Source organism: Zootermopsis nevadensis, unplaced genomic scaffold (genome assembly GCF_977971745.1).
Source record: "Zootermopsis nevadensis isolate Lab colony 2312 unplaced genomic scaffold, Znev_1.0 Znev_ptg000021l, whole genome shotgun sequence".
NCBI lineage: Eukaryota > Metazoa > Arthropoda > Insecta > Blattodea > Termopsidae > Zootermopsis > Zootermopsis nevadensis.
In genome coordinates, this window is record NW_028259153.1 from 8,946,540 (window position 1) to 8,957,433 (window position 10,894).

The 10,894-nt window shown below is 38.0% G+C and overlaps 1 protein-coding gene across 11 annotated transcripts in view; it reads left to right on the plus strand.

Moving 5' to 3' along the window:
• tai (basic helix-loop-helix family member taiman) overlaps positions 1–6,814 on the plus strand; it is a 443,569-nt gene extending 436,755 nt beyond the window's left edge. For all 11 annotated transcript variants that reach the window (XM_087352653.1, XM_087352650.1, XM_087352649.1 and 8 more), the window contains one exon: positions 98–6,814. In XM_087352653.1, the coding sequence (XP_087208779.1) occupies positions 98–166 (69 nt within the window). In that variant the 3' untranslated portion in view covers positions 167–6,814. The remainder of the gene's footprint in view (positions 1–97) is intronic.
• Positions 6,815–10,894: the final 4,080 nt, after the last annotated feature.

The following is a 10,894-nucleotide window of genomic DNA, read 5'->3' on the forward strand; positions in this document are numbered from 1 at the left end:
TTATCTGCGCCAGACATGCGAAGATTGCTTTTTGTTAGTTCTGTAAATGAACTAAACATAGGGATCTGTTATTAAACCGTTTCTTCTCTCCCTGCAGAATACTATGGAAGAATCCCCACGCCCAGGTGAGAAGGCTTCTCTGCTCCAGAAGCTGCTGTCAGAATGAACCCGTCCCAGATCAACAGTTGTGCCGTTCAGCGTGAGAGCAGCTTGGGGGAGAGAAGGTCGTTAATGTAGTGATGAAGTGCGCACCGACGTTGCAGGTTAAATCAGAGACTGAAATGTGTAATAGGCTGTGGAAGCCATATAGGATGAGGGGGGGGAGCTCACATTGTTTTAAGGCGACTGGAGAGTAACGAAGAAGGCATTTGCTGTAGCTCAAAAGACAACACTATACATATATACATATATATATATATTAATAATCACAAGTTATTAAGTAAACAGTGTTCAATGGAATATTTGTTTAAAAACTTCTACAAAGTGCATTAATATGGAATTAGTTTTTATTTTTCATATTTTCCCCCCTAGTAGAACATTTTTAAATGTGTGTAGCATGCAGCAGCAGAAGATACTCGCTCGTTGATCAACTCACTACTGCCAGCGTGACAACGTGCGTGATGATGCACTCCACTCTTCTTCCCTATCCTCTCTCTTTCTCTCTCTCATTGTCTTCACTTTCTGTCATTCACATTCTCTGTGAGCTTTTCACATGTGTTTTTAAGAAATGTCAGCAGTGATTTATTCATTTCTGTTGTCGCTTCGTATGAATCGAGGTTGCTGCGCGAAATAAGACGGAGCGCTTTCGTGCCGTCTGGGTGGGTTGCATTGCACAAGGAGGGCAGCCACTCATTGGAGTTTTAGAATTCAGATAGTATTTTTTTTATTCTTACCACTGTTTGGTTTTTAAATTTATCTTGTAAAATATTGTTAACTAGTGACGTAAAATGATTGTTTTCAATGATTTATGAAGCCTGTTATGAGAAGTGTGCATGCATGAGTTACCCAAAGCTCTACTTATGTACAAGGCAAGGACATGCTTTATTTGGTTTTCTGTAGTTTTGTTTTCATTTGAGGTGCCTTTGTAGTGGTTGATAATTGGACATTGTTAAAAGCGTAATTTTGATAACTGTGTTGGTTTATCATGACGTGAGGATGCATTATTCTTTTAGGTTTAAAGGAATTAGACTGAATCTTAATATCCTTTCACAAGGACTGAATGCTGATGAGGCTGTAATTATTCATTATTAGAAGACAGCAGTGTGAATGCAGTTTTTTTAATATGTGTAGATGTAATTTGAATTTCATATGTAACTACTGGTCAGTGGTGGTATTGTTCATGGCAAAAGCAAGCCCTGATGTGTATGGTATTTGTGTATATGCTGTACACTTAATTTGGAATGCGTTTTGACTGGGAGACTGGAACTAAAAGACGCACATTTTCTGTTTATCTGTATGTAGTGTGATGATACTGTAGAAGTTAAGAAATTCTACAGATCAAAAATTATTTGCATGTCTGATCTTCTTAGAGGTATCTTTTAATGATATAGTATTTCAGAATGATTTTAGAAACTGTGGACTGAATATCACGTGAACTGTAATTGGCATTGTTCCGTTGGTATGATTTTAATCAAGTCCATATAAATAAGAGAGATCAGTTACTATCATTGTGTTGTAACAATCCCACATAGAATTTCTGGGGGTTTGCTGTCGTAGACAAGTACTGGAAAAAATATATAAAAAGAGGGTTATCAATTTAATTATACGGTGTTTTAACCAAGATTATCACACGACCTATGTAAGGATTTGTCTTTGATGGTTTTGATAATTGTTAATTATTTATTTCATTGTTAAATCTGTTTTGAAATGTCACCTTATTTTTTTATTAATTTCTTAACTTCTTAATACAAAATTTTTGTTATCATTTTATTATGGTTTTTGAGTTCTGTTATCAGTTGCAATTAATTTTTTACTTTGAGAATCAGTAACTCCCTCTATTATCAGTCTCCGGAAGGCTTTCTGTTGAGTGTGCAATAATTTACAGAGTGGTCAATTGATCTTGCGTATAGCACCATGTAGTCTGGTAGAAGTTTACCGGTGTTTATAAGGTCTTTACTGCCTCCATCCATCACCCTGATCATAGCAGTAGTAAGAACCTCTGAAACACTGGCAGACTTGTGCCCTGCTAAATGGTGCTACAACCCAAGAGAACCATCTTTCTGCTCACCACTGAGAGAACCTCCTATCCTACTTGATCAGTTGATGAATTGATTTTTGGTAATAATTAATGATTTCAAGTTCTTTATTGGCAGGCATGATACACAATTATTTATTTATTTACCTTAATTAAATTCAGTCTTATCTGCATACGTGTAGTGTTATGTAGTGATGTTTTCTGAAACATTTTACGTGTGTCGTCAAAAATTGACACTTGAAAGTAATTGGTACTGTTTGAAGTGTTGTTATGTGCCTTGTTGGTCAGAAAATGTAGACTATTTGCTGCACAGTAGAATATGAAGTAAGTACTTGACACAGGTGTAGAAACCATAAATTCTAGTTTGCCCTTGCCATGAGTGATTCAGGCCTTGATGAAATGTGCCTCAAAATTGAAACTGCCATGTGTTTCCGGATATTAGATATATTTAGCGCTGGTGAATTGAAAAGACAAGGCAGAGAATCGATTTAACCTTTTTTACTAACTTGAAATTATAAGATTGAATTACTATTGTCAAAATAGTTGTACCAGAGTAATTTTATAATTATAGTCGTGTGTTGCTTAATTTCTCATATACTTGATGTGGTCTGTCATATGGAAGCTATATGGAGAATGTCATTCATATGATAATGAGAATCTGTTGCAAGAATATATATGTCATATTTTTATTAAAACTTAGATCTAGATTAAGTTGCACATTCACAAGTTTCTATTCATGTTATAGTATTACTAACCTCCAGTTGTGTCATTGAAATTTTACATTTACGTACTTTGTCTGAAATATCTTTGCCAGATTGTGCCTATTACAGGTGTTTGGCATTCGGTTATTTTAGCAGGTGAGATTTCAGGTTTTCATGGCAAAGTATGAAGTGGCTGTCCCCTGGTATCTTGCGTCATGTTGTCTGGTAGATATTGACGGACATTTCGGAAAATTTTACTGCCTCCACCAAGGTGGCAGAGGCATTAAGCTCCTCTGAAACGCCAATATTTACCTTGTGCACGGTGAAATATCCCAGAAAACCGCTGTCTTCGTTTTTGTATGTTTTTGACATTAGGTGTTTCAGCACCTGTCATTTGTTATCAGTGTTACTGCCTTGGTCAGGGCATTCTTACTTCAATTATTAAAAATAATAGAATGCAGTAGAAATGATGTCTCGTTACTCATTTTATAGCTAGAAACTGTCGAAAGATGTACAGATACGAGGTCTTCTTGCAACAGATAATGCACTCATATGGACACATACCAAGTCAGACTACCAGAATATCTTAGCAAATAAAGCAAGAAGACTGATCCTCATTTAAACATTTTATTACCCTGTACCAACTACAAGGGTTTCAGTTTGAACATATTTCAAGGTACTTGAAAGGAATATGGCCAAGTCACTGTCAAACCCATAGTTGACCTTAGTATCTGGTTCAGAGAACTAATTTTGTTTTGGTTTTGACAAAATTGTTTATATTTCTGTCGCAAAGGCCGTGGCACCAAGAATGTTCAAAAGAAAATATCATTGAAGCTATCTGCCACTTAGAATGTCATGTTATTGATATACGCCGTGCGTTTCCAAGAACGACTTCGTGGCAACACGTTTATATTTATATAAAATTCTGTGTTAGACTTTTCACGCAATAAATTACTTTGTTTAGCCATATTATCTGCATAGTGCAGGTAAAGTGTTTTAACATCATACATTTTAGGGGGGGAAAACCCTGGTATTCCTGATGGAGCCCAAGGTCATGTATTTTGTAATGTACCTAAATGACTCTTCTAGTAGGTGTCTGTCGATTCATTTTAAAATCCTTGTAACTTAATTTAAAAAAATAGAAATTTAGCATGGCCATATTACCTTCACTTACGTTGTGTGTAAAATTGTAACCATTGCTCAGAATTATTTGTTTTTTAAGATAGTGATACACTTATAGTAAGTTTGCAGGGTTATGTGATGGTGTGTCCGAACTCGAAGTTTCTAGTTAGAACAAGATAGGTAGGATGTACAGTTTAATGTTGCCAGAGAGTTAAGTGAAAATGTGTAAATAATAATCGCAGTTGAAAATCTCTAAACCCACTGCTGTAATTGGAGATATCTTTGAGTGTGTAGTTATGTACAAAATATAGAAATTTTACTCAGGAAAGAAATCCAGCCTCATAGGAATTTTTATAACTTTGCTTCCATGTTTTATAACTGCAGTTGGAATCTTGAATTAAACGAGGGCCTTGTCTGTATAGAGTTCTTGAAGCTCATGTATGCTACCACTGTTGTATTTAGATATTTTACTACTGCTGTATATGTACTGTTACGTGGAGGCTTGTTGCATTGGTTGTAGTGCATAAATAATTTATTTTATATTATATCGTGTGAACATTTTAGGTGACTGCCCTCCCTTCCACAGCTTTGTATTTTAAAGTTAACTGAAGTGTTGAAATACCATTCATATCCTATGGTTCTCTCTCTCTAACCAGTTTTTGTCATACTAATGCGAGAATGTTACAGTTCTTACATTTCGTAGTTTTGTGTTTCTAGTAATTAAGCCAGTTCTTGGTTTTAACGTATTAAATGCAGAACTGGTGAGACTTTGTTACATTCCAACCTATCGTTATTTGTTTGGTTGGCATAGGTTATGTTTGGTATTTATGCGGTTAGAAGGCGCCATAGCTTCCCACTATGCAGATAGCTCCGAGTACGTCACATGATCTCGTGGGCACTGTAGCCTGTGTGTAAATGTTGAACTCTTTGTGGAAAGGAAGTGGACATTCCTTCAGTCTTGAAAACTAAGATCCTTTAGTTAACGAGTTCAAGCTGCAGTCTTCCAATTGAAGGACACGTCACCAGGCTACAGCAATCCCAGAATGAGAAATTTTGTTTCTCTTTTTTCTTTTTTTTTTGCTTTGCATTCCCAGGAATGTTGATGCCAGTGGAGAAGCGAATGGTGCTGCAACCACAGTCTAATTTAATATTGCGTGGCAACCTCGGACCACCATTGTCGTCTCAAAGTCTGTTGTTATGTGATGATTAAGTACAAAAGTCCCTGTTTGTTATGATGATTACAACTGTACTATTTACTACTGTTCTATGTGTTGTACTCAAGAGACGCACTTGCTCCTTGGACTTGACGGAACAGCAGGCAGGCAGATACAACAATATTTTGTAAAAATGAAACGAAAATGTAAAGAAAATGCACATACCTGGAAGGCTGAGTCTGGAAGTTCTCAGAGTGACAAGTTTTCTTTCTGCGTGCAAAATGTGCAATTATTTTTTGTACTAGTGGTTGTGAACTGTGGTCAGAGCGAGTGTGGAGGGGGGATGGATTGCAGCAGTTGTTTTAATAAATAAACCAAAGCATGTTTGTAAATGATGTACAGAGGACTATACGTAGGGTAGTCGGTTAGCGTTCGGGAAAATAATTTTTTTAATGTACTACGAAGGGTTGTCGGATAAGAGAACGCAAAATGGGGGTTAGTCAGTGGATCAATTGGACTGCGCTCGTAGATTGTCGATGGCTGTTTTTAATGTAGAGCAGCACACACTTCAGAAATGTAAATTCGGTTAATATTTTTGTATACATATTCTTAACCAGTCCAATACCGACCGAGGTTGGAGCGGCGCGTGTTATTTTTTCTAGCCTGCCTGGCCGAAATGGGTCAAGTGTGCAACTGTAAAGAAAAGAGAGCTGTTTGTATCTTTATGTGTAAGTAATTATAATTATTATTACTCTACTCTTCCTGTTTGCATCTTGGTTATTGTATACATGATTGTTCATTTTATGTCGCGTTTGGGAGTGGCATGTGGATTTGTTAGCAAGGTACATATGGCTGCCCACCTTCACTTTTAGAAGAGATGCATTCTTGTTAAAGAGAAAGTTTGGTATCTTAATTGTTGTCGGAAGAGAGGGGCTTGCCGGTCATATGTGAAATTTCACCTTGACTAAGCCATTGCCTCAGGATGGTCGGACTTCTCTGCTTTCGACACTTACTGTTCTGTCGCCTCTTTGATCCCTTTTTTTATAATCATTTTGTTAACCTCTGCCTCCATTTCAGTGGAACAGCTGTCATTGTGTTCGCAGCCCGCTCGCGAGGTATCGTTCCCAGTCTGGTCAGTTTTACATTCATCCAACACTTTGGGACGTGTGCGTGTGTGACTAACTAACAAGTTTAAGTTCCTGTAGGCCAATCATGTGTACAGTTTTATAAAAATGCTATTCTGTAGATGTTGGAGCACACCACTCGCCCGCCCACCTGAATAATTGGTTTTTTTAAATATCTCATTTTTAAAAAGAAAGGTGCACAGACTCATTTGGATAATACACTGTTACCTGGCATTTAACACCTGATCTTGTATTATTGTGTTTTTGTACATGAACTCTTTCAGTCAGTACTCGTGTGATAAGTTTGTATCACAAGACAGAATTATAGAGAGGCCCAGGAAAATGTTTAATTTTTCCTGTCATGGGAGTTTTTTTATTAGTTATTAATAAAGTTGATGATAACAGAAGTACTGTTTTGCTGAACACAAAGTTTTGTTTGGCTGGTTATTTTGCAAAATGTTACTATCAAATTTTGCCATTGCAAAGCCATACAGGCAATAAAAATTATAATATTGTAAAGTTTTGTTTTTTCCTACTTTGACATGCTGAAGCCAAACATCACCTTCACACTCTGTCCCATACTTTCCAACTTGAACATGTCGAGCACAGGCTGGTCTGGACGTTGGATCAACCAAGCTCAGCAAGGTGTTGCGTCGTATCCCTGGCAAGGAATCGATGGGCCCTGGACTCCCGAGCGGTTGCTAACTTGTTCAGATGTCCTCTGAGCTTCTGAGTAAGGCAGCCCAAGAGCATTCTTCAATTGAATATATGTCGATTCCTTTATTACGAATGAGATTGAAATGAAGAAAGTTATTCAGATATTCTTGACATGTTGAGACTTCTGAATCCTTTATGCCAAGTCCAAATCTTGAAAACGGGCGACAGTGTGACTGCCTCCGATACAGTATGAAAGTTTTGTCCCGCAATACTAATTTTCGAAGGATATATAAAGGCCTTCGAATGGATCTTCCCATAATGTAATGACTAAAGTTCCCGGTTTCTTTTTGCTGCCTCAAGGATCTACTGTCTCCACACTTACAATATTATTACACTTCAAGGGTTGACAGAGATTTACTGACACCCCACCGTGGGGTTGCATTTAAAATAATCATGGCTTACCGAACCCAAAGGTTCATCACCGAATTAACCAAAGCCCTCCACCGGACCCTGTCCTGTGCCAACAAAATCCAATCGCCTTCAACACCACGGATCCCGCCTGACATCCTCCCATCTACGTCTAGGTCTCCCCAGCGGTCTCTTCCTCTCAGGCTTCCCGACCAATACCCGGTGCACACCTCTTGTCCCATCCATGCGCGCCACCTTAAAACATTTCATAAATTTCATGCCCCCCATCTAGAACAAGTGCAAGCAACCAGATTTGACATAAAATTTAGCTATGAGTATACATTTTTTTATAAGTTAGTATATATTATTCATTGCATTTAATTTAAAAAACTAATAATGCGATCAGAACGCTAGCCTTGTAATCCTGGGGTCCCGGGTTCAATTCCCGGTGGTGCTCAGATTTATAACTTGTGTTGAGCAAGACCATGGTCTAGGCATCATGGAGTTTTCCTCCGGGGGCTTCCCCGGTTTCTCCGTGGCATCCCAAAAATTACTCCATTCACACACACAAGAAGGCAATGGCAAACCACTTCTGATCATCTGCCAAGAACGTATATATGTACGAGCAGGGCCCTGACAACCTGAAGAGGATGGAAGGATCCTGTTCATAATATATGGACCTGTCGTCAGACAGAACACGAAGATAATAATAAAATATACGCTTCATTCCTGGAATAGTGGGATGGATGTGGTTGCTTCTGTGAACATAACTTATCATACCGAGGTTGGAGTTTTGAAATGGCCGCTCTAAGGTCGTTTTCCAGGTTCATCGTAGAACGATACTTTGTTTTGATGGCAGCCACTGCTGAAAATCCAGTCTCGCACAGATAGAATGTTGCGAAAGGAAGGAGGATGTTCAGAGCTTTCCTGCTAAGGTAAGGAAACTCCCATCCAGTGCCCACCCAAAATTCTATGTACGACTTCCTAGGAAACTTAACTTTTAAAGAAGTATCATATATAACGTCAATATAGTAATTTTGAGGCGAATCAGTATGGAATGGATCCTTGATCCATTTGTATTTATCACCTACTGCTTCTGAAAATACTTAGAAAACCTGGACTGCAGATTAACCAAGTGATCTTTGATACACTGATCAATTCTAGTGTCATTTGTTTCCACACTGTTTTCCTCAACAAAATCCTTCAAACGAGAAAATATGTTCCCTTCTACTTTTCTGACCCACAAGCCCAACTTCCCAATAAATGCCTTCACTTTATCAGTCACTACAATGATGTTAATATCGTTCCATTGCATATTCGTGTTCATTGTCTCAAAAATATCGTACGCTAACTTAGAAACAAAATTTTCATTGCGAAAATGTTAAGCATGTGCTACATTTTCCTCTTCTAAAAACAGTGCTGCTGCTTCTCGCAAGTTGTAAACACGAGCCACAATATTTCCTCTTGACATCCGACGCGAATGACAGTAAAAGGAGTGACTGATACTGTGCCCCATTTCCTCGCATAATTGGGCAAAAACTCTGCTTTTCAATGGACGAGTCTTTATGTAATTTTGATCACTGTATCCACCACTTCACTCAGTTCTGGGCATAATTCCTTCGTAGCCAGTGATTCACGATGTATCATACAGTGTCCCCACATAGCTTCTGGTGCTGATCGTTTAATTAAGGCCTGCAGTCCTTCTTTATTTCCCGCCATTACGCGAGCTGCATCCGTGCATTTTCCAACACTGTCTGACCATTTTATGCTCTTTTCTTTCATGAAATCATCAACAATTTTGAAGAATTCTTGTGCTGTTGCCCTTCTTTTTACAGGTTTGCAGAAAAACATGTCTTCATTAATTGTTATATGTTCAACATAACGCACGTAAGCTATCACGTGACCAATACCACTACAATCAGTCGCTTCGTCAATCTGTATTCAAAAAAGTTTGTTTCTCAACTTCTCAATCAGCTGTTCTTCTAAGTCTTCTGATATATCAGCAATCCGTCGAGAGACCGTGTTATTTGATAGCGGTATATTCCGAAGCTGCTGAGCACATCTTCACAGAACATTGTTTGTACCATTTCTATCGCAGCAGGGAGTATCAGAGTTCCAGCGATCGTGTACGGCTTCTTGTTCTGTGCTGTTCTGTATGATCCTTGACAAGATGCTAACAGGGCTTTGGATGGCACAATAGTAATATTAACAAAACTCTTTTGCTGGATGCGAATTTCATCGAGTTTCCTACGGAAGTATTCTTCGGGCTTGTTTTTCATTTCTGAATGTCTCTACATCTCTTACGTGGTCTACCGCTGTTCCTTCTTCCATCCATTTTAGTTGTCCTAATTTCCACGCCATCTGTCAGAGATTTTATAAATTTTACAATGTCTGCCCATTGTAATACATCCTCTGTCTCATTAGTTTTATTTTCCAGCTTTCTCCTCCATTTATGAGACCACAGATTTTTTTTATTTCTTCTGAAGTCATTGCCCAAGAACACTGATATTCCGATTGTCTACAATCGATATTAAGTCATTTTAAGTATATGTTACGCCACTTCCCATTGTTTTTTTAATTAATATGAATTCTGTGTGTACTTTTACATTCAGCCAAAGTGAAGCGGTGAAACAAATGCTTAAAATTGCTTCTAATATCCGTTGCGAACGATCAGAATCTCAGTGTCCAACAAGGGAAGTGAGGGGAAGGTATATCACGGCATTTAAGGGAATGCCTCCACTCAAATTATCTTTCAAACGATTTGAAATGAGCTCGCTCTGCTCGCACTGACATCTCTGGTGACATCGTAGAAACAGTCTCGAGCTGTTATGGCGGTTGGGGTTGTCATCGTTTCTTTGAGGTATAAAGAAAAATCTCATCTCTCTCTTCTACGTTTTAAAGTTAATAGATTGCACCGAAAGTGTAGCTTTGTGTTCTTATTCCTTAATTTCAAAGTCTGTTTTTCTGAATCTGCAGTCTTGTAACACAATGGGCTCGGGCGGGAATAAATAATGTCTTATGTTAACCACGTCTTGGTTAATGGCTACACCTTTCACTTCCCGGCCTATAAACCCAGCACCTCACACCCTATTGGCAGATTCATCGCCCTGATGACGGAGACAGTATGACCTCTGAAACGTTGGTTAACATCGACCAGACTACACAGCGCAATAACCCAGAAGACGGATATCTTCATACTCACCGCTGTGAGAACCTCAAGTCTTACATCAATATACAAATAATAAACGAAATTAAAATAATAACAAACATTATTAATCAAAATTATTTTCAATTTAATAACAAATATTGGCAACAAAATACAGGACTACCTATGGGTGCTCCCACTTCAAGTATATTATCTGAAATATTCCTCCAATATTTAGAACACAATAACATAATGAACATATTAAATAAAAACCATATCCAATATTATAGCAGATACGTAGATGATATACTAATAATTTACAATACGAAAAAGACAAATATTCAACAAGTACTTAAGGAATTCAACAACATAAATCAAAACATCCAATT